This window comes from Aythya marila (assembly GCF_965140915.1).
Source record: "Aythya marila genome assembly, chromosome: 30".
NCBI lineage: Eukaryota > Metazoa > Chordata > Aves > Anseriformes > Anatidae > Aythya > Aythya marila.
The window spans coordinates 285,634-310,298 of NC_139071.1; the positions used below are offsets into that span (position 1 = coordinate 285,634).

Consider the following 24,665-nt stretch of genomic DNA (forward strand, 5'->3'; position numbering starts at 1 on the left):
AACAGCTCCCAGAAGTTAAACCTTCGGGCATCAGGGATATGATCAAGGAATGAGGGGATAGTTTATAAGAAATCTCGTCAGAGGGAGAATTCATCAGAAAAGTCCATATTTTTTCCTTTCAGTGCAGACCCCTTCCTCTGAGCATGCCCCCTTGCCTCCTCTCCCACCCAGAAGAGCCTCTGCCCTCATGGCCATGGGTCCAAGGCATGGAGCATGTCTTCTGCAGGCAGAGCTCCAGCAGAGCAGAGGTGCATCTCTCCAGCCTCTTCCCCATTTCCACCTGTGCTACAGCTGCAGAGGAGGTCAGCTGCCTGGGGTTGTGGTCTGTGAGGCTGGTGAGAGAGCTGACTTTACCATTGTGAAAGACCATCAGGTCATTTAGCATGTCCTTTTGATCTGTGAGATGTTCTGCATGATGTAAATCTTTTCCATAATATCTCTGTGTTATTTGAAACCCGGGGAAGAAGCAGAGAGATGCTACATTCAACTGTTGGGTTGGTGAAATGAATGATTGGTGTCCTTGACTAGAGGTGTGGTTCTGAGACCTTGTTCAGGTACCTTGAGAAAGGCTGGGCATTGACAGATCAGCAGTGGATTCATCTGTTCTCAACAGCATCTGGTTTCTTTTCAGGGTAATATAAGTTTAATTGCCGTCCATCTCCAAAAACTCAGGCAGCTGGGGACAAGTCCAGCCAGCTCCCTCACTCTGCTCTGAGCCACAGGGGGAATCCCTTTGCCTCTCAGGTCTCACAGCCATTCACTGTAAGTGCAGCAGAAATGCTCAGGATTTCTGGCTTCAGAGAATACTGTTTGGGTGTGAAGAGTTGGAAGAGAATGTGTATAAAAAACTGCCCCTAAAACTCCTTTCTGCCAACTACATTAGTTAGCACCAGAATGTAGATGTTAACATGCTGACATGAAGATGATCAGCATGCTGGAGCACCTCTCCTTCGAAGAAAGGCTGTGAGAGCTGGGGCTGAGCAGGGTGACCTCACTGCAGCTTTTCCGTTCTTAAAGGGGTCTTATAAAAAAGATGGGGAGCTACTTTTTGATCAATCAGATAATGACAAGATCAGGGACAAGGTTTTAAACTAAAAGAGGCAAGATTTATATTAGAGATTTGGAGGAAATTTTTCACTCAGAGGGAGGCGAGGTACTGAAACATACTGGCCAGATAGGTTGTGAATGTCCTATTCCTAGAGGTGTTCAGGACCAGGTTGGATGAGGTCCTGGACATCCTGATCTAGTGGGTAGCATCCCTGCCCATGGCAAGGTGTTTGGAACTAAATTATCTGTAAGGTATCTTCCAACCCAAGCCATTCTGTGATTGTATTCCCTTTTGTGTAAGAAGGGATTTCATATGACAAAATCTGAAAATAAAACCTTGCCCTCCTGCTATGTTCCTGTGTACTCCCTGCACTGGGTCAGGACTGATTCCATCATGAGACCAGCAGCAAAGGCCCTTGCTCCTCATTCCAGACTGAACCTTGAAAATGAAGCTCATGTCATGGAGCTAAATGAAAGATTCCAGCAGAGAAACAAAAAGCATTTGAGTATGGCAGGGGGAGGTCTAAAAGGAATGGCATAGGGTTCACTCAGAGAAACCTGTCCTAACATGTCATTGTCTTTTACTACATGTACAGATCTCCATACCCAACAGGCAGCATGTGTTCAACAGCAGCTCCATCACAGAGTTCTGCCTCCTGGCATTTGCAGACACATGGAAGCTGCAGCTCTTGCACTTCTCCCTCTTCCAGGGCGTGTACCTGGCTGCCCTCCTCAGCAATGGCTTCATCCTCACAGCCATAGCCTGTGACAACTGCCTCCACACCCTCAAGTACTTCTTCCTCCTCAACCTCGCTCTCCTTGACCTGGGCTGCATCTCCACCACTATCCCCAAAGCCATGGCCAATTCCCTCTGGGACACCAGGGCCATTTCCTACTCAGGATGCGTTGCACATGAATTTCTGTTTGTATTTTTGATGTCATCAGACTATTCTCTTCTCACCATCATGGCCTATGACCACTACCTTGCCATCTGCAAGCCCCTGCACTGCAGGATCCTCCTTGGCAGCAGAGCTTGTGTCAAAATGGCACAAGGTAGTGGGATTCTCAGTGCTCTGCTCCACACAACCAATCATTTTCACTGCCCTTCTGCCGAGGCAATGCTGTGGACGAGTTCTTCTGCGAAATCCCCCAGATCCACAAGCTCTCCTGCTCACATTCCTACCATAGGGATCTTGGACTTCTCACATTTAGTAGTTTTCTGGTTTTAGGTTGGTTTGTTTTCATTGTTCTTTCCTTTGTTCAGATATTCAGGGCTGTGCTAAGGATGCCCGCTGAGCAGGGACAGCACAAAGCCTTTTCTACATGTGTCCCTCATTTGGTCGTGGTATCTTTGTTAATCATCACTGGCATGTTTGTCTACCTGAAGCCCCCTTCTATCTTTTCCCCAGCCCTGGACCTGGTGGTGGCAGTTTTTACTCTGTGGTTCCCCCAGCACTGAATCCCCTCATCTACAGCATGAGGATGCAAGCACTAAAGGATGCTATTGTGAAAGTGCTTTTATGGACATTTTTCAGGAATCATAAATGTCCCATATCTCTCCACAGGTGACCCCCTGTATATCCCATTCAAACTTTGTGTTTCTTTCTTTTCCATTATCAATTATATTTTGTCTTGTTTTCATATTTCATTATTTTTAACTGTTTGTGCTACTGCTTTTCATTCCCCCCAATATTTTCACTCCTACCACAGCTATTGAGGAATGAACATGCATTGTGTCAGATGAAGCCCCTCCAAGCCTGTTTAAAAGTGTGTATCAGTGTGGACTTTCTCATAGCAAAGTAATAGCTGTATATAAATTAAATGGGGCTTTTTAACTTCCTGATGGCTGAGCTTTTCATTTAAAGCTCAGTATTGGTGGCATCAACCAAAGGGAAAGTACAAAATCCCAGGTGGGAGCTGGTCTTGGAAATGTCTGGCTCCTTCCCCCTGTTGGGATCCGTGGCTGTGTGTGGGTCAGTGATGCTGGGCCAGCCCAGAGACAAGCCTGTGGACAGGAGCCACAACACTGCAGCAAGTTCCCACAAGGCCACCACCCCCAAACTACTGCCAGGCCCCAGGTCCCAGCCAGGCCGGCTTCTCCTCTCAGTCACAGCAATGGCCCCATGGACCAAGAGACACCTGGGGCAAGATGTGAGGGTGGGCAGCACCAGTCCCAGTGCTCCTGGCAGCCCCTCTGCAGCCAGAGCAGCTCTCAAAGATCAGGACAGGACTCAGTGCTGCTCACAAGGCTGGGGGGCTCTGGGTGTTGCGGGCACTGGCTGCATCTGCTGGGAGACCCCAAAGCCAGGGCTGAGCATCTGCATCTGGAACCGCAGCTCACAGTGCCTCCCATCCTGTGTCCCAACCTCTCTCAGGAGCACTTCTGGGTGCATTATTCTCTTCCTGGGTGTGGAAAGGAGCTTCTGGAGGGCTTCTCTGCTCACCACTGGAAATTTTAAATTTCAAATGAGGCTAAGGAAAAAAAAAATCATCTCTGAACTTGAGAGCTGAACCAAGCACAGTCCAACGTGATCTGTCAAGTTACTCCATCTGAGGGCAGGACAAGACCTCCAAAGATTCCTTCCATCTCATAATCCCCAAGGAGTAAGGTGCTGCCCAGTGGACCCAGTGGCTGGGAACACTGCTGTGGGTTGAGACATTGCCTGCTTTTGTAATCTCTGCTCATCAGGGTTACCTAGTGAGTGAAGTCATCCTAAAAGCAGGCTCTGTTCCATGGGCACCAGGACTCAGACTGATTTAAGGTACCACAGAAAAGTTCTCAGAAATACTGCCAGGTATCACAAAACTACAGAACGTTTGAGGTTGGAAGGAAGCTCTGGAGGTTGCCTAGGCCAACCCCAAGCAGGATCAGCCTGAGCAGCTCCATATCCAAATGGGTTCTGACTACCTCCAGGGATGTAGCTTCCACAACTTCTCTGAGCAACCTGTACCACGCATCAACCAAAGTCACAGTACAGAAGTGCTTTCCTGTGTTCAGATGGTATTACCAATGTTTCATTTGATGCCCACTGTCTCACTGAGTACTAGAGAAAAGTCTTGGGCTGCCTTGTCTTTGTCTAACGAGGTGGGGGTTGGCCTGTTCTCCCACGTGCCTGGTGACAGGACGAGGGGGAATGGGTTTAAGTTGAGCCAGGGGAGTTTTAGGCTAGATGTTAGGAAGAACTTCTTCACTGAAAGGGTTGTGAGGCACTGGAACAGGCTGCCCAGGGAAGTGGTGGAGTCACCATCCTTGGAAGTCTTCAAAAGACGTTTGGATGTAGAGCTTAGGGATATGGTTTAGTGGAGGGCTGTTAGCGTTAGGTTGGAGGTTGGACTCGATGACCTTGAGGTCTCTTCCAACCTAGGAAATTCTGTGATTCTGTGATTCTGTGAAAACCCCTCTCATGGATGTCACGGACTTGCCATTCCAGACAACAAGGCTGGAAAGTGTGGCAAGGAGGGCAGTGAGCAGTGCCTCAACTCTCTCTATGTCCTTTGCCACCAGTGCCCTCCCTTCATTTAGCAGCGGGTCTGCATTTTCCCTAGCCTTCCTTTCACTGCTGATGTACTGATTCACTTCTTGTAGAAGTCTTTCTTCTTGTTCACAGAATCACAGAATTTTCTAGGTTGGAAGAGACCTCAAGGTCATCGAGTCCAACCTCTGACCTAACGCTAACAGTCCCCATTAAACCATTTCCCTAAGCTCTACATCTAAACGTCTTTTGAAGACCTCCAGGGATGGTGACTCCACCACTTCCCTGGGCAGCCTGTTCCAATGCCTCACAACCCTTTCAGTGAAGAAGTTCTTCCTAACATCTAACCTAAAACTCCCCTGGCTCAACTTAAGCCCATTCCCCCTCATCCTGTCACCAGGCACATGGGAGAACAGGCCAACCCCCACCTCGCTACAGCCTCCCTTGAGGTACCTATAAAGAGCGATAAGGTCGCCCCTGAGCCTCCTCTTCTCCAGGCTGAACAAACCCAGCTCCCTCAGCCGCTCCTTGTAGGACTTGTTCTCCAGGCCCCTCACCAGCTTTGTCGCCCTTCTCTGGACCCACTCAAGCACCTCCATGTCCTTCTTGTAGCGAGGGGCCCAAAACTGAACACAGTACTCGAGGTGCGGCCTCACCAGAGCTGAGTACAGGGGGACGATCACCTCCCTAGCCCTGCTGGTCACACCGTTCCTGATACAAGCCAGGATGCCGTTGGCCTTCTTGGCCACCTGAGCACACTGCTGGCTCATATTCAGCCGACTATCCACCATCACTCCCAGGTCCTTCTCTGCCTGGCAGCTCTCCAACCATTCCTCTCCCAGCCTGTAGCTCTGCTTGGGGTTATTGCGCCCCAGGTGCAGGACCCGGCACTTGGCCTTGTTGAACTTCATGCAGTTGACCTCAGCCCATCGGTGCAGCCTGTCCAGATCCTCCTGCAGAGCTTTCCTACCCTCAAGCAGATCGACACACGCACCTAACTTGGTGTCATCTGCGAACTTACTGAGGGTGCACTCGATGCCCTCGTCCAGATCATCAATGAAGATATTAAAGAGGACCGGCCCCAGCACCGAGCCCTGGGGAACGCCACTAGTGACTGGCCTCCAACTGGACTTGGCTCCATTTACCACGACTCTTTGGGCCCGGCTATCCAGCCAGTTTCTAACCCAACGAAGTGTGCGCCAGTCCAAGCCAAGAGCAGCCAGTTTCTTGAGGAGAATGCTGTGGGAGACGGTGTCAAAAGCCTTGCTGAAGTCAAGGTAGACCACATCCACAGCCTTTCCCTCATCCACCCAGCGCGTCACTCTGTCATAGAAGGAGATCAGGTTCGTCAGGCATGACCTGCCTTTCATAAAGCCATGCTGACTGGGCCTGATCGCCTGCTTGCCCTGCAAGTGCTGCATGATGACTCTCAGGAGGATCTGCTCCATGAGCTTCCCTGGCACTGAGGTCAAACTGACAGACCTGTAGTTTCCCGGGTCTGCCCTCCAGCCCTTCTTGTAGATGGGCGTCACGTTTGCTAGCCGCCAGTCGATTGGGACCTCCCCCGATAGCCAGGACTGCTGATAAATGGTGGACAGTGGCTTGGCCAGCTCCTCTGCCAGTTCCCTCAGTACCCTTGGGTGGATCCCATCCGGCCCCATCGACTTGTGCACATCTAAGTGCCGTAGCAGGTCACCAACCAGTTCTTCATGGATAATGAGGGCCACATCCTGCTCCCCATCCCCTTCCACCAGCTCAGGGTACTGAGTATCCAGAGAACATCCGGTATTGCCGCTAAAGACTGAGGCAAAGAAGGCATTGAGCACCTCCGCCTTTTCCTCATCTCTTGTAACTAACTAGTTCTTCATGTCCCTTGCCAGATTCAACTCCAGGAGGGCTTTGGCTGGCCTAAGAATAATAATGCTCATAAATTTAACATTGATGACCTAGAGAAACCTGTTAGGTGGCTTGTTCCCTGCTGTGCTGGTATTCTAGCAGAAATGTGGTTGTTTCAACTTCCCCTGAGAGGAATGGCATCTGCAAACATGAGGCATTTTTCAGTTTTCTGAGGAAGGCCATACCTGCTGCTTCTTCCTCACAGGAGGTCTCTAGGTGACAGCAACTACAAGGTCACCCATGTTGGTCTGCCTGCTCATTCAGACCCATGAACTCTCATCAACAACACCAGGGAAGAGCTCCTTGCATTGCCGCTGCTCTCCTATAGAAATGTCTCTTCCCACTCTGTGCCTCACAAGTCTGTCCAGCCCTGGCTGCACTCCTGTTATGGGCTGTCACACCATCTCTGCTATCCAAAATGAGACCTCTGTAACCACACACAGAACTCCAGTTACTCCTTCTCTTCTACACACTGCACACATCAGTGCCCTGGCACTTTAGGGAGATGTCCAGGAATTCTGATTTGCCAGAAAGGATATCACAGGATCACAAAATTACAAAATGGTTGAGGTCTGAAAGGATGCAATATTGACCCCACATTGCTCTGCTCATGACTGACCTCCACCTAGACTATGTGACACAGGGCTGTGAGCCCAGCTGTCCAGGCACTTTTCAGTTCACCTCACTGCCTCCTCATTCTGCCCAGACATCATCAGCTTCTCTATCAGGATCTTATGAGAGAAATGTCAAGAGCCTTTCTGAAGACAAGGCAGACAATATCACCTTCTCTCCTCTCATTTACTAAGGCGCTCTTTTCACTGGAGAAAGCTATCAAGTTCGTAAGTCGTAAGAAAACCTTGGTGAAACCATATTGACCACTCCTGATCACTTTGTTGTCCTCAATGTGCTTGGAAATGTTTTGCAGTATTAGCTGCTCCATCACCTTCCCAGGAACTGACAAGAGGCCATCTGGCCTCCAGTTTCCCATGTCTTCCTTCTTGCCTTCATGCAAGATAGGATTCACATTTGCCTTTCTCAGCTCTGCTCTGGGCCTCTTGCTTAGGCTGTGCTCTGGATCTTTTTGGATATTGCTTGGAGTCTGGCACTTGGAGAGCAAATTGATATGAAATTCTTCACTCTATAGTGATTTGGCTGGCTCATAAACAGGAAGGAACATAAGGGAAGTCCTAGCAGGTATGGCCATTATTTGAAAAAAAAGAGAAAAAAAGAAGGATCTATCTAACCTCCTTAACCTTCATTGCTCTATACTCCATCTAGATCTGAGATGTAGATGTGTAATGTGCCAAACATACATGTCCTGGGTGTTGAGGGATTTTTGAGGAGCTGCAAGGAGGCCATGACTTGCTGCAGCTGAGCAAACCAAGCTACCAGGACGACTCTGAGAACTTCCCATGACAGTGTTTTCTTGCAGTTGTTTGTCTGAGTGCTTTTAACCAATAATCTTGTGTGAGACACTATCCGCCCCTGTTACGTTTGCTATAAAAGTCAGGCTATTTGGGTAATAAAGGGAGAGCATGATCTGACCATACTGGTGTCTGTCGTGTTTTTGGCCGTTCTTCCTGCAACACCTGGGAACACAGCTTCTCTACTTAAAGTGTTGGGAAGTAATATGTTTGTGGGAATGGCTGCAAATGTGGATGAGTATTAATAGACAAGACTAAAAATTTTGAAAATTAGAGTATTTCATTCATTTTGTCTCTTGGCTTCCCTTCCTAAATCAAGAGAGCTCAGGATTTCAGCATGTGACTCACATTTTCGGAGAGCCAACTTCGACCTCTTCCGGGACCTACTTGGGAGTATCTCATGGGCTAGGTTGCTAGAAGGCAAGGGTGCATGTGAGAGCTGGGCTACATTTAAACAGCACTTCTTCCATGCTCAGGATCGGTGTATCCCTAAGAGTAGGAAATCGGGGAAGGGGGGCAGGAAACCTGCATGGATGAGCAAGGAACTCATCGATAAGATCAAAAGGAAGAGGAAGGTTTATGAAATGTGGAAAAAAGACCTGTCCTCTTAGGAGGTGTATAGAAGTGTTGCCAGGGCCTGCAGGGATGCGACAAGGAAGGCTAAAGCCCACCTAGAGATGAGGCTTGCAAAAGAGATAAAAGATAATAAGAAGGCTTTTTTTAAAGTATGTAAACAGTAAAAGGAAGACTAGGGATAATGTGGGTCCCTTGCTGAACAAGGGGGGTGTCCTGGTAATGGGAGATGCTGAGAAGGCGGAGATACTGAATGCTTTTTTTGCTTCAGTCTTTGCTTCAAGGACTCCCCCCCCAGGACTCCTCGACCCTGGAGGGAGGAGAAAGAGTCTGGGAAGTGGAGATCTCCCGCCTTGTTGACAAGGGAGTGGTTCGGGAGCATCTGAGTGGGCTCAACGCACACAGATCCATGGGTCCCGATGGGATGCATCCATGTGTGCTAAGGGAGTTGATTGCCAAACCACTCTATCATCTTTGAAAGGTCCTGGAGAACAGCAGAGGTGCCTGAAGATCAGAGGATAGCCAATGTCACTCCGGTCTTCAAGAAGGGCAAGAAGGAGGATCCGGGAAACTACAGGCCAGTCAGTCTCACCTCTGTCCCTGGAAAGGTGTTGGAACAGCTTGCTCTGGATGCCATCCCCAAGCAATTGGAAGACAAGAAGGTTACGAGGAGTAGTCAGCATCGATTTACCAAGGGAAAGTCGTGCTTGGTCACCTCGTTGCCTTCTATGATGGCATCACCAGCTGGGTAGATGAGGGGAGAGCAGTGGATGCTGCTAGCAAAGCTGAGAAAGTGTGGGATAGAGGAGTGGACAGTAAGGTGGGTTGAGAACTGGCTGACTGGCCAAGCTCAGAGGGTGGTGATCGGCGGCGCAGAGTCTGGCTGGAGATCTGTGACTAGCAGTGTTCCCAGGGGTGGGTGCTGGGTCCAGTCTTGTTCAACATCTTCATCAACGACCTTGATGAGGGAATAGTGTCCACCCTCAGCAAATATGCCAATGACACAAAGCTGGGAGGAGTGGCTGATACACCAGAAGGCTGTGCTGCCATTCAGTGAGACCTGGACCAGCTGGAGAGAAGGGCAGGGAGAACCCAAATGACGTTTAATAAGTGCAAGTGTAGAGTCCTGCACCTGGGAAGGAACACCCACATGTATCAGTACAGGCTGGGGGATGACCTGCTGGAGAGCAGCTCTGAGGAGAAGGTCCTGGAGATCCTGGTGGATGACAGGTTGACCTTGAGCCAGCAGTGTGCCCTCATGGCCAAGAGGACCAATGGGATCCTGGCGTGCATTAAAAGGAGTGTGGCCAGTAGGTCAAGGGAGGTGACCTTCCCCCTCTACTCTGCCCTGGTCAGGCCTCACCTGGAGTACTGTGTCCAGTTCTGGGCTCCCCAGTAAAAAAAAGACAGCGATCTCCTGGAAAGAGTCAGCGGAGGGCCACAAAGATGATACAGGGCCTGGAGCATCTTCTTTATGAGGAAAGGCTGAGAGACTTGGGTCTATTCAGCCTGGAGAAAAGAAGACTGAGAGGGAAATCTCATCAATGTGTATAAATATCCAAGGTGTGGGAGACAGAGGGATTTGGCCGATGTCGTGGTTTAACCTGGCTGGCAGCTAAACACCATGCAGCCGTTCTCTCACCCTCCCCCCTCCCTCTCTGGGACGGGGGAGAGAAATGGAAAGTGAAGCCCGTGAGTTGAGATAAAGACAGTTTAATAAGACAGGAAAATAATAATAACAAAATAATAATAATAATAATAATGATACAATGGTGATAATAGGAAAGTAATAATAATATGTACAAACAAGTGATGCACAATGCAATTGCTCACCACCCGCTGACCGATGCCCAGCCTAACCCCGAGCAGTCCGGCCCCCTCCCCCCGGCTAGCCACCCCTATATATTGTTTAGCATGACGTCAGATGGTATGGAATACCCCTTTGGCTAGTTTGGGTAACCTGTCCTGGGTCTGTCCCCTCCCAGCTCTTACTGCACCCCCAGCCTGCCTGTTGGCAGGACAGAGCGAAAGGCTGAGATGTCCTTGGCTTGGTATAAGCACTGCTCTGCAACAATTAAAACATCGGGGTGTTATCAGCACTCTTCTCATCCTAAGCCAAAACACAGCATTCCACCAGCTACTAGGAAGAAAATTAATTCTGTTCTAACTGAAACCAGGACAGCCGACCTCTTTTCAGTGGTTTGCGGGGACAGGACAAGGAGTAATGGTCACAAGACAGAGCACAGGAAGTTCCGCACCAACATGCAAAAGAACTTCTTCACAGTGAGGGTGATGGAGCACTGGAACAGGCTGCCCAGGGAGGTTGTGGGGTCTCCTTCTCTGGAGATATTCAAGGCCTGTCTGGACACCTACCTGGGCAGCCTGCTCTGCGGAACCTGCTTTGGCAGGGGGGTTGGACCTGATGATCTTTCGAGGTCCCTTCCAACCCCTTCAGTTCTGTGATTCTATGTACAAACAGTGAATATCAGGAAATGCAGTCCTGGGCAGGGAGTGTTTTGGGAGGGGTCTTAAAATTTGTTTTTGACACACACACAAAAAAAAATATGTTTTCTATTCCTCTCACATTCTTCACTGGAAATAATTGGAAGTAACATGATCTTAATATACACTAAAGAGTGTCTTTATTTTTTTACTGAACTATGCCTTTTGTTTTTCATTGCTGTCAGTTATGACTACCTTCTGTGTCTGTATGCAGCTCATTCTCCAAGGAAATCAGGTGGGAATTGCCAAGGGGATTAAAAACATTCCAATGCAATGCTAGTGGAAAAAATATCAGAGCTTGTCACAGCAGCTGTCAGTTCCGGGTGGCTGATGAAGGAAAGGGTGGGGCTGGAGGGTAGGGATTAAGACTGCATGGAGTGCCTAGCAGAAAGTGTCTTGATTTCCCTAAATGCTCAGAGTCCCTTAGAAGACATTCAGGATCAATATCAGTTGGAGATTGCTGATATCACTTAATCTGTAGGCAAACAAATATAGAAGAAGAAGAAAGCAAATATAGCAGAAAGAAGAAATACTTTCCTTGAAGGTTTATTATTATTATTGAATTCTTTCACTTTAAGGAGACTCCTGGCCTCTCCTTAATTATCCCCATAACAATTAAAGACTACAGGAGAATTATGCCCAGAACCTTGGTTTGTGAGGGCATTTTGCGGGTTGATTTGCCCTCTGCTGCCAAATTCCTGAACTGCAGATCAGAACAAGCAGGGCAAAATCAGTAAAAACAAAAAATCATGAGACCTCCAGTAATGAGAGAAGAAGGAGAAGAAAAAAAAAAAAAAAGAGAGAAAGTAATGGTTGATCAAATATACATGTATGTTCCTGCACATTTCTATTTATATAGGAAAGCATCACATATTGCTTAAATTCTCCAATGACTTCTTTGATGTACAACAGTTAATATTTGCCTCATTAGCACTTTACCCATCATTTCCTTCCCATCAGGAAGTATCCATTTTCCTTCAGACTCCATAGCTCCTATTTCCTTAAAAACCTCTTTCTCTTTTTCACTAGATGCCCTAAACACTTGACTTCTCTTTCCACATGTTGTAATTTATTTTTCGATACTCTCAAGCCCTCTGTTCCCAGAAAGTTAATAGCATGTTAGTGACTTCCTTCACAACGGTTTTCTCCTGTCCTCACAATAAAACATCATCCACATATTATAACAGCAACACCTCCTCCGGATGTTGGAATTGCTCCAAAATTTGTTCTAGAACTTGCCCAAATAAATTTGGTGGCGCTGTAAACACCTGAGTTAAAACTGTCCATCTGTATTGTTGCTTCTGCCCCATTTCAGGGTCTTCCCACTCAAAGGCAAATAAATCTTTGCTTCCAGGGCCTGAGAACACACCATTAATAACACCGTTATTCCAGTCTAACAATTTACTATTTGAAAGCCCAACTTCATCATCAACCCCCTTCCCAACAAGTTAGTCCCTGCCTCGGGTACATACATGTACAATAATTGTCCAGTGATCATCTAATCCCTAGTCTCAGCTTGACGTCCCCAAAAAGTAGCACTGTTACTCCAGTCCCTTCTACCCCCATCACCTTTAGGGATTCATTAGTTAATTTAAGCCTTGATACTTTACAGGCCAGCAATGACCTAGCTGCCTCAGTGTATTGGGATTTCGTGGCAACATTCTGGGGGGATGGGGGGGCAATGGGGGAGGGGAGCTGCAGTGGTGGCATCTGTGAGAAAAATCCAGGAGCTGCCCCATGTTAGATAAGGTCCAGCTTCAGCCAGCTCCAAAGGGGCCCACTGCTGCCCATAGCCAAGCCTTGAGCAATGCAGTTTGTGCCTCTGCGAGAGCACATCCAAGAAAACAAACAAACAAACACCGCTGCACAAGAGCAGCTGGGAGAGCAAGGAGTGAGAAGCCTTCCTGCAGACACCAAGGTCAGTGAAACCAAGGTCAGTGAAGACGGAACGAGAGGAGGTGTTCCAGGTGCCACAGCCAAAACCTGCCCTGTGGCCTGAGGAGATGCCCATGGTGGAGCAGGCTGTCCCTCATACAGCCTACGGTGTACCATGGTGGAGCAGATCTACACACTGCAGCCCGTGGAGAGGAGCCCATGCAGGATCAGGTGAGCAAGGGAGTTCTGCTGCCCATGGGGGTCCCAAGCTGAAGGAAACCACTCCTGACAGATGGACCCCGCAGCACAGACCTACACCCGGAGCAGCTCCCAAAGAATTGCTGCCCATGGAGAAACCCCCACAGGACCATCCCAGGAAGGTCAGCACCCCACAGGAGGGACCCCGTGCTGGAGCAGGAGAGAGAGCAACCATGAAGGAGTGGTGGAAATGAAGCACCACAGACTGACCGCAGTCCCCACTCCTAATCCACTAAGGGTGGGGAGGAGGTGGATGGGGGAAAGTGCCCCCAGCTTGTTTCTTTGTTTCTCACTGCTCCAGCCCCTCAGCAATGGGTAATAAATTTTATTAATCTCCCTATGTTGTCTGTTTTACCCGTGGCGATAATAGTAGAGTGATCATCCTGTCCTCATCTCAACCCTTGAGCCCTTTTTCATTTATCAGGGGCTCTCAGTGGGACTAGCTTCCTGAGAAGCCACTACTCCCCTATTCTGAATTTGTAACAGCAATCTCTCCTTCTTCCACCCCGGATACTCCTATTTGAAATGGCCGTCCTGGACACACTTAAAACATCTTTTCAAAGCCTGTCCCTGCTAGGATTTAGGCTGCAACACAGGTAGCTTTCCTTGCCTGCCATACCTTTGTCTCTCTTCCTCTGCCTTCCATCCTAGGCCCGACTCCCCCTGAAAGTTTTCTTCCTCTATCTCCAACCATCTGCCTCACTACCTGGTACACTGTGAATATCATTCATTTTGCTCTCTGCTTACCTCAATAATCTCTGCTTACCTCAATAATTTTCTCAGACAGGGTCTTCTGTGAACCTATTTTATTTGTGATTGCAATGGCAAGTGTCCTGCAAGCAGGAGTGCCCAACAAAAGTATATCATAATCTTATATTCGCAATTACCCGATGCTTGGTTCCTCCCCTTTCCTCTTTGGCTGAGTACTACAGGTTCAAACGACTCAATGCTTATTACTATACCATATACATGTATATACTCTGGCTAAACAAGTATGCAGGAGTTGTGTAATACGTCAAAAGGTAAATAGGAAAATTATCTGCAGTCAGCCCAAAGTGGGGGGCAAGAACAAGGAATTCAATCCTTCCAAAGTATACAGGTAGATTTTACAAAACTTCCTAGAGTAGGTAGATTTAAATACTTATTAGTCTTGGTTGATCATTTGTCAAGTTGGGTGGAAGCTTTCCCTTCAGTATCTGCTACTGAGAGCATGGTAGCTAAGGTAATTCTACAACAGATAATTCCCTGACATGGAATCATTGAAAATATTGACTCTGATCAAGGAAGTCCCTTTACAGCACAAATATTGCAAGGGCTAATGTGAGTTCTAGGAATTAAATGGGAATTTCACACTCCTTGGCATCTTTCCTTTTCTGGAAGGATAAAGCGGATCAGACAGCAAAGAAGCAATTTACTAAGTTCTGGAAACTTGGCTCACCTGAACCAAGTGCTTACTTTTGGCACTTCTCCAAATTCAAACTGCACCAAAAAAAGATGTGGGAGTTTCACCATATGAAATATTATTTGGATTGCAATATCTGGGCAAAGGGAATGAGTTACCTCAAAGGGAATGAGTTACTTCAATTCAAAACAAAAAGGTAGTGCAAAATCAGTAAAAACAAAGAATCATAGGACCTCTGGTAATGAGAGAAGAAAAAAAAAAAAAAAAAGGAGAAATTAATGGTTGATCAAATAAATTTGTATATATATGGTATAGTAATAAGCATTGAGTCACTTGTTAACCTGTAGTATGCAGCCTATGAGGAATTAAGCGTTGGATAATAGGGAATATAATGTAATGATATACATTCGCTGGGGGCTCCTGCTTGTAGGCCGCCCACCATGGCAATCACAAATGAAATAGCTTCACAGAAGACCCTGTCTGAGAAAGATATTGAGGTATTTCTCACATGCATCTGTTGTTACTATGAACACAGTAGATGCTGTGAAGAATGTTTCCATGTTTGAAGCAGCAGTAGAAAGTAGAAACTTGATAAATTTCATGTAAGAAGCTTAATTTTTATCTGGTCTGGTCCTGGCCCACAACCAAGTTGCTAAGTGGGTATGTTATTAGAGGTCTGTTGTGCCTCAGAAACTCCAGTATGAAGCATCTGGTCACCTCTGCCTCTGGAGCTGACAGGCCAGCAGCAGTAACATGGCTGGGCACAGGGCCTGTGAGGTGACCTCTTCCTGAAACAGGCAGCAGAAGGCACTTGCTTGGCACACTGATTGTAAGATGCCCTCTGTCTGAGAGCCTGATAGGCCCCATGCAGAAAGAGGCCTTGGTTGTGGGTTTTCACGTCCCTTCTGCCAGAGCACATGGTGGGACAGTAACAGGCACACAACTTGGTTACATCTCCCTGAGAAGCTGGAAGGCCAGCTGCAGGCATGTTGCTTTGAATATCCTGGTGAGGTTTCTTCTGTCCTGTCGGATCATAGGGCTCCAGAAGGCTGATGGGTTGGGAAACCTGCTTGAAGGGTGTTTTGGGGATCATGGAGCTTTCTATGGTCTTGGGAAACAGCAGCAAAGAGCCAAAACAGCCACAAAGTCCTGCTTGGAATGTGAAGAGTGGGCATGAGAAGGAGGAAATGTCACTGAAAGGGTAGTGCTGTGGTGCCAGAGGTCACCCAGAAGGAGTCTGTGATCAGCCCATGCCTTTGTGTTTCAAGGAACAGTCAGGGAGGGTGGGCAGACATCAGTGAAAGTAAGGAAATGCCTGGATGAGAGCAAGAAGAAGTGAAGTGGGTGCATGCAGCCTGCAGGGAAAAGCTGGCAGGAGAAGGACAGCATTGGACAGCCTGCGGTGGAGATCAAGAGCACTGGGAAAGCTGGAAGACCCCAGCAGAACCAAGGTCTTTGTCCCTTTGGCTATGGAAGTTGTCTCTGCTACTGAGGCTCATGAGTAGACACGCTGTGCTCATGACAATGGGGCCTTGTTGCCTCTTTGCAACCCAGTGGAGAGTCCAGGAGGTGTCATAGCATTGTCCTTGACACAGCATCACACACCCCCACATCCCACCGCCCCAGGAAGAGCCCTGAGCCAACTATGATGGACAGGACCTCTCTTCCTAGGGGCTGAGGGCCAGGGCTTGGCCTTTCTGCTTCACCAAACAAACCAAGGCCTTTACTCAGCATCTGAGTCTCCTGCACAATGCCTTTGCCTACCTGCAATCATGGCCTCCAATTGTCTGCTGTAACAAGTCCATAGGGAGGCTTTGTCAGTAATGACCCTCGCTGGGGCCCATTAATACTCCCAGACACTTCAAAGTTTCCTTCTGACTTTAACTTCTCCAGCAGTTACATCATTCTCTTCTTGCTACCTGAGATTCATGGACTTAGCACTAAATGCACCATGGGGCTCATTGCCATTGAGCCATTTTCATCTAGTCTTTCAGACTTGTACAGTTAATTAGTGAGGTTTAAAGAGTGCACTTAAAGAGGAAGTTTTCAATGAGCACATCCCAAAATAACATTTTCCACATGTAACCATTTTTTTTCCATTATTCTTCAGGTTTGAGAAGTGATAGCAGCATTCACCTGTTGACATTGATAAAATGTGTCTCATAAGGAGGACTGGATGGATAGCAAAAGCAGTGCCCTGAAGTCCCAATCCGTATAGACAACCAGGTGCTAACTTCTCCATCCCCACTTCTCTCATCAACCAGCTGGGACTTACTTACATCACTTTTCCTTACACCAGACTTCTACACTAAAGTCTGTAACTGGATGTTACAGCTCCTTTGCACCAACTCCCACCTCCTTTCCTCAGAAAACTGGCTGCACACAGGCACAGTTTATGTTGTTGTTGTTAACATTTAACAACAAACAAACTCCATGGTCCTCAACAGTGAGCCAAATCCAAGTTGCCTACAATGAGGTGCACTGTCCACAAGTGATGACAATACAATAAATGTTTGACATAGGTAGGGAAAGATGAATAGAAATGCAATTACAGAGTTGGCTGTAGGGGTGATGAGAAAGAAAACTGAAATATGGGCAAGCTTGAAGCTCCCTCAAGTTCTGAGAACCAACTAGGTTGGTGAAAGGTATCCAAATGATCTAAGAGTAAGGGAGAGGGAGGCTGGAGAAGGATGGAAAATGCACATTTCCAGACAGTCTGCTGGAAAGGTTACTTCCAACATGGTCTGTTTCGTAAGGCCAGGTGGAAATACCAGAAAGACTAGGGAGTTGAAGTGAAGTGCATAAGAGACAGAGTTCTGGCAATGCAAGTACAAGAAAAGATTGGTATTTTTTCTCTTGCTGTAATATGCATCCAGGAAAAAAAAAATGATGTTATGGGACAACTCAAACATTGTATTAGAAATGTTCAATCATTTCATCTGATTGAAGTGTGCCAATTGAAGTGAAATGTTTGAAATGCTTAAAAAAATCATAGGCAATACTCAGGCCTGTAGCCATAAAAGGATGTTTTTCTGTCCTGCAGGGAGCCCATTAACCACAAAACACTACCTTCCTGGACTGTTCATGCCACTCCTCACCCTGGCACAGAGGAAATCTGTGACATGTCACGCTCTCTTTCCTGTTAGAGGCCCAGATGATGTAGGCAATAGTATCTGAATTACCAAATGAGGGTACAGGTATAGCAAACAAGGAATCAATGGGGGAAAATGTAATTGGTGGGAACTAATAATTGAGCATGGAACTGCATGTAAGAAAGGAAGGGATTAAAGTGTCCTGAGGAGGAAGAATCCTGTGGAAGAGGAGGGGAGAGGGATGCAAGGGGCCAGCTACATGTAGATATGGGGCTGGTCAGGGCTGGTCTGGTCAGGCCCTGTGCCTGATCACTGTCCTGCCTTCTTATTCAGCTCTGTTGCTAGCTATTTGCTGTCTGAGTGTGGTAAGCCCCAGGGCATGTTGGGGGTGAATCATACAATCATGGAACCACATAGCCGTGGGTGCATCTGTGTCCATGGGTAAGTGCTTCAAGTCATGTGTGGAGCACTGGTGACCTTCAGAGCAGATCAGGCTGAGGTGGGGAATGGGATGGGGCCAGGTGTGTTGCTCATGGCTCTGTGTGTGCTGGTAGTGGTGGTGTAGTGGCTGTGAAGGTGCTGTTCCCTGTTGGAGTTGCTCTGTGTGTTGTCAGCTGTGTCCATGCCTTGTGTGCACATCTGTGTATTTATGAGAGTATGTGTTTGTGCATGTACGTGTGTATTTACCTGTGTGCACAAGAGTGTTAGAAATTCTGAGAGAATTTCTCCAGGTTCCTGATGCAAGAAGAAGCTGGGCTGGATCTCAGGACTGAGGGATATTTTCTGTCATTCCCACAGACACAGAGGTGGTGAAAGGGGCATTAGTCTGTTATCAATATGCTCCCTGTGCTTTCCTGTGGCACATCCAAAAGCATCTAGCCATGGACAGGCCCAAGGAGAGGGCTCATCCTTCCTGTGGGCACAGATGCACTCCAGTTCTCGGGGTGGACCCAAGCTGAGGACTTGCTGATGGCTTTTGGGCTAATGTTCAGCACACAGGTTGGGGGAGACTTTCTCATGCACATGTGCTGGACTCAGACTGAGGAACAGTAGAAAACTGATATGGATGCTAGGCCATGCTTCCATCAGTGGAAGCCCTGATACAGGACTCCAGACTTGCTATCAATGCCACCCTTGAGGAAGAATTATGTAGATAAGCAATGTGGAGTAGAGGGCACCAGTCCTTCTTCAGCCACTTCCCTAGTGGAGCCTATTGCAGCACCAGGAAACTGTGGACTTGTGGCTCTGCCTGATGAGCACGCTTTAGGGTACCCACAGGCAAGACCTTATCTTGTTTTAGGTGAACACCAGTATTTGAGACAACTTCCAGAAAAGGTCAGCTCCCATCTGATCTCTCCTCGTCCCTCATTTCACCTCTCCAGATGTTTCCAGCCCCATTCCAATGCTACGCACAGGGCCCTGAGCTAGTGGTGTTATGAGCAGACCAAGCAGGCTGTGGTGCCCAAGAGGTGACTGCATGCTGGCTGCGCTGCACAGGGTGGGAAGTAGACCCAGCTGGGTTGGGATCCCTGCTGCTAATGTCCTGCACTGGGGTCAGTGGCTGTGACAGATGCTCAGAAAGACTAGGGAACATTTCCAAGGACTTGAGGGGTTTCCAGGTGTCTTTTTTTCGATCCAGCTGATGATATTTCCTTGAGGGTGACATTAATCCCTCTCCATCCTCCCTCTCTTGTTCATGCTAGTTCCCCACATAATCCCACAGGAATTTTGGATTCCTTGTTTCCCTGTGGTATCTTAATTTGGCAGTATCTCTATGGATGGCTCCACCTTGGGCGATCTCTCACTTTGTGGGGTGCCAGTCACTGCCCACCCTGGGTACATGCTGCCCATGGAAAACTCTTAAGCTCTCCATACTGTGAGAGGAGAATTGGGAGGGACTGTGGGTGGAGCAAAGGGTCACAGGGATCTAGGGCAGTCACGTGTATGGGTATAAGAAGCTATGCTACACAGCAATAAATTGGCGCTTGAGCTAGACACGTCATGTCCATCTCTGGTGTCCCTGCTCGGGGAGCAGACATCCAGGCAGCCAATCGATGTTGTCTCTTGGGCTGGGGTAGCATGGAGAGAGGCAACACATACAGCTCCACATTTGTGTCCTGGAGGATGTCCTCTGTCTTGCTCAATGTGGGACATCCACGGCTATGTACTTCAATGACCATTCACCATCTGTAAAACCACCAGACACCAATATGCAACTCCTAAATCCTATCCACTGTCTCTCATAACTCACAGCATGGTAATGAGATTTTTTTCTCCCAGATCCATGGAGCCGAAGGTCTTTTGGGTTGCAGCTGCTTGCACTGGGCTTATGTTGCAATGTTTGGGTAGCAGAGGCCAAACTCACTGTTCTGCAAGAAGAGTTCAGAAGCTTCCCCATGATAAATAAGAGCTAGTTCCAGCTAACTCCAGAAGGGAACTACAGCTGGCCAGAGCAGAGCCAATTAGTGATGCTGGTTGAACCTGCCTGAGCACACACAGAAGAAAGGGAAAAAAAAAATGCTGCACAGCAGCAGCTAGAAGTGAAGAGTGAGAAAGAATCTTGCAGACACCAGTCTGCAGAAGTTCACTGCAGAAGGAAGGCTGGAGGTGTTCCAGGTGCTGGAGCAGAAGATCCCCTGAGGTACATAGCCATGGCTGTCCCACATGGAGCAGGGCAGATCCCCTGAGGCCCATGGTGGAGCAGGCTGTTCCCCTGCAGCCTGTGGGTCCCATGGCAGAGCAGATCTCCACACTGCAGCCCATGGAGGAGTCTTGTAGTAACACTCAATAAATTGTCTTAATCACCCTACACTGAGTCTGATTCACCCATGACTGCCATAGGTGAGTGCTCTGCCTGTACCTCGAATGAACCCTGAAGGCATTTTTTATTCTATTTTCTCCATCTTTTACGTGGAGGAGGAGGGGTGAAAGAGTGGTGTGGTGGAGTTCAGCTGCCCATCAGTTTGAAACCACCGCACTGCTCAGCCATGTTGTTGGCATTAGCTTTGAAAGAAGAGGCAGGATTTCGGGCAGTATACTGAGGAGATACCTTTTTATTAGACAGATACTAAGAGACAGTAAGTGGTGAAATACAGGGAGGCAAATGATGTTCAGATTAAACAGAGCAGCTTTATTCCTCAGTGGATATGGTGATAAATAAAAAACATTTTTCTAAGAAATGAAAGAGTGGAATGACGCTCAAGATTAAAAACAAACAATCAAACAAAACCCAATAATGATAATGAAACAAGTATCCAGGAAATCACTTTTGGAAAAATAGGGGAAATTTACCAATATTCACAAACATCCATGAAATCACTTTCCTAACAGCACACTTGAGCTCCCTGTTCCTCATGCTGTAGATGAGGGGGTTCAGAGCTGGAGGCATCACTGAGTACAGAACTGCCACCACCAGATCCAGGACTGGGTAGGAAATGATGGGGGGCTTCAGATAGGCAAAAATTCCAGTGATGACAAACAGGGAGACTACAACCAAGTGAGGGAGGCACATAGAAAAGGCTTTGTGCCGTCCCTGCTCAGAGGGCATCCTCAGCACAGCCCTGAAGATCTGAACATAAGAAAAAAGAATGAAAACAAAACAGCCAGATGCTAAAGAGACACCAACCATGGCAACCCAAACTTCCCTGAAGTAGAAGTGTGAGCAGGAGAGCTTGAGGATCTCAGGAACTTCACAGAAGAACTGGTCCACAGCATTGCCTTCACAGAGGGGCAGTGAAAATGTATTGGCAGTGAGCAGCAAAGCATTGAGAACCCCACTGCCCCAGGCAGCTGCTGCCATCTGGGCACAAGCTCTGCTGTCCAGGAGGGTCCCATAGTGCAGGGGCCTGCAGATGGCAATGTAACGGTCATAAGCCATGATGGTTAGAAAAGAATATTCTCCTGAAAATAAGAACAGGAAAAAAAAGAACTGTGCAGCACATCCTGAGTAGGAAATGGCCCTGGTGTCCCACAGGGAATTGGCCATGGCTTTGGGGAGAGTGGTGGAGATGCAGCCCAGGTCAAGGAGAGCGAGGTTGAGGAGGAAGAAGTACATGGGGGTGTGGAGGCAGTGGTCGCAGGCTACAGCGGTGAGGATGAGGCCGTTGCCCAGGAGGGCAGCCAGGTAGATGCCCAGGAAGAGCCCAAAGTGCAGGAGCTGCAACTCCCGTGTGTCTGCGAATGCCAGTAGGAGGAACTCTGTGATGGAGCTGCTGTTGGACATCTGCTGCCTGTGTGTATGGAGATCTGCAGAGACAGGAAAAGACCCTCTCCCTGCTGTACTCCCAGAATTTTCATTCAGTTCATGAACTATCAAGTGTACAGTTCAGGAGTCTGAGAGATGTGCTCAAACTTGACAGATCCTTTTCTATTTCTTGCTCCATCCCTTCCCCCTCCTCCCCCCTCAGACGTGGAAACTGAAAACAGCTCAGGAAATCTCTGCCTCGTGAAAAACTTCCCCTGCCGCTGCCCTGGTTAAGATGTGGGGCCGTGAGCAGCCCTGCCGCATGCTGCACCTTCCTGACAGCAGAAGGACTTGGCTCTGCCAGAGGTGGCTCCTTCCACCTGCAGCTTTTCCCCTGCTTTGGTTTAACCCAACAGGCAGCCAAGCACCGTACTGCCTTCACACACTCCCCTCAACCCCCACACTGGCATGGGGGAGAGAATCGAAAGAAGGGTAAAAATCTCGTGAGTGGAGAGAAAGATTCTAATAGGACAGAAAATGAAGTGATAATAACAACAATAATATGCATGGAAAATTACAGTTATGCAATTGCTCACCACCTGCTGTTCGATGTACAGTCGGACCCTGAGCAGCAGCAGCACCCCTCCCAAAACTCCAGACAACTTCCACAGTTTCACAGTTCAGCATGACGCCATGTGAATATCCCTTTGGCCAGTTAGAGTCAATGGTCCTGGAGCTGTCCCCTCCCAGCTTCTTGTGCACCCCCTGCCTCCTTCCCGCCAGGGTGGTATGAGAAGCTCAAAGTTCATTGGTTTGGCGTAGCAACTGGTCTGCAACAATTAAAATATCAATGTGTTATCAGCATTGTTCTCATCCTAAACCCACAAAACATCAGCCCCAAGCCAGATACTAGGAAGAAAATTATGCGAGCAGAAACGAGTACATTCCCCACAGTGCCCTGGGCAGCTCCCCTGGCAGGCTGAGTTCTGAGACTGGCAGGCAGCAGAGGCCCTGCCCCAGCACACAGCCCCTGGGACACAGCAGGGACCCTGCTCTGCACCACAGCCCTGGGCACCCCTGCCTGTACCCCCAGCTTCTCCTTCCTCCAGGAACTGTGGCTGCATTGCCCTCCAGCCAGAGACTTACCGGGTTCAGGGCTGGGAAGTGTTCTCCCCCAGTGAGCGCTGTGCATCCTGCCACTTCTGCCTGCCTTTAAGCACTGTGTCTCTGCAGGCAGTGCCCCCAGCCCTGCTGCGCTATGCAGAAGAGCTGCTCCTGGGCAGAGCTGTCTCCCTGCAGCTCTGCCCACTTGCCAGGAGCTCCCCTTGGGCCCAGGAGCCCAGCCCAGCTCATCAGCAGAGGCCCAGCCCAAGGCCTCCCTTGCTCTGTCCCCCACCAGGCTCCCTCTACATGGCCGTAGGGGAACCTGCTGGGAAACAGCCTGAAGGAATCCCTGAGGTTCCTTCCGTCCTCTGGGCACACAGTACTGAACAGAGTACTCGAGGTGCAGCCTCACAAGAGCCAAGTACAGGGGGACAATCACCTCCCTAGCCCTGCTGGTCACACTGTTCCTGATACAAGCCAGGATGCTGTTGGCCTTCTTGGCCACCTGAGCACACTGCTGGCTCATATTCAGCCGACTATCCACCAATACTCCCAGGTCCTTCTCTGCCTGGCAGCTCTCCAACCACTCATCTCCCAGCCTGTAGCTCTGCTTGGGGTTATTGCGCCCCAGGTGGAGGACCCGGCATTTGGCCTTGTTAAACTTCATGCAGTTGACCTCAGCCCATCAGTGCAGCCTATCCAGATCCCCCTGCAGAGCCTTCCTACCCTCGAGCAGATCGACATACACACTTAGCTTGGAGTCATCTGCAAACTTACTGAGGGTGCACTCAATGCCCTCGTCCAGATCATCGATGAAGATATTAAAGAGGACCAGCCCCAGCACCAAGCCCTGGGGAACGCCACTAGTGACTGGCCTCCAACTGGACTTGGCTCCATTTACCACGACTCTTTGGGCCCGGCTATCCAGCCAGTTTCTAACCCAACGAGGCGTGCGCCAGTCCAAGCCAAGAGCAGCCAGTTTCTTGAGGAGAATGCTGTGGGAAATGGTGTCAAAAGCCTTGCTGAAGTCAAGGTAGACCACATCCACAGCCTTTCCCTCATCCACCCAGCGCGTCACTCTGTCATAGAAGGAGATCAGGTTCGTCAGGCATGACCTGCCTTTCATAAACCCATGCTGCCTGGGCCTGATCGCCTGCTTGCCCTGCAAGTTCTGCATGATGACTCTCAAGATAATCTGCTCCATGAGCTTCTCTGGCACTGAGGTCAAACTGACAGGCCTGTAGTTTCCCGGGTCAGTCCTCCGGCCCTTCTTGTAGATGGGCGTCACGTTTGCTAGCTGCCAGTCGACTGGGGCCTCCCCCGATAGCCAGGACTGTTGACAAATGATGGAAAGTGGCTTTGCCAGCTCATCCACCAGTTCTCTCAGTACCCTTGGGTGGATCCCATCCGGCCCCATCGACTTGTGCACATCTAAGTGCCGTAGCAGGTCACCAACCATTTCTTCGTGGATAGTGAGGGCCACATCCTGCTCCCCATCCCCTTCCATCAGCTCAGGGTACTGGGTATCCAGAGATCAACCGGTATTGCCGCTAAAGACTGAGGCAAAGAAGGCATTAAGCACCTCCACCTTTTCCTCATTTCTTGTAACTAAGTTTCCCCCCGCATCCAGTAAAGGATGGAGATTCTCCTTAGTCCTCCTTTTTGTGTTGATGTATTTATAAAAACATTTTTTGTTATCTTTAACGGCAGTAGCCAGATTGAGCTCCAGATGAGCGTTGGCCTTTCTAATTTTGTCCCTGCACAGCCTTGCAACATCCTTATAGTCCTCCCTAGTGGCCTGCCCACTTTTCCAAAGATTATAAACCCTCTTTTTTC

The 24,665-nt window shown here is 48.6% G+C and overlaps 1 protein-coding gene across 1 annotated transcript; it reads right to left on the reverse strand.

Annotated features, from left to right (window-relative positions):
• Positions 1-20,804: 20,804 nt before the first annotated feature.
• LOC309888838 (olfactory receptor 14C36-like) lies at positions 20,805-21,764 on the reverse strand (the record flags this gene model as incomplete). The annotated part of the gene is made up of 1 exon (XM_082781443.1): positions 20,805-21,764. One exon carries the CDS (start codon positions 21,762-21,764, stop codon positions 20,805-20,807), a length of 960 nt encoding a protein of 319 aa, XP_082637569.1.
• Between the last annotated feature and the right edge of the window lie 2,901 nt (positions 21,765-24,665).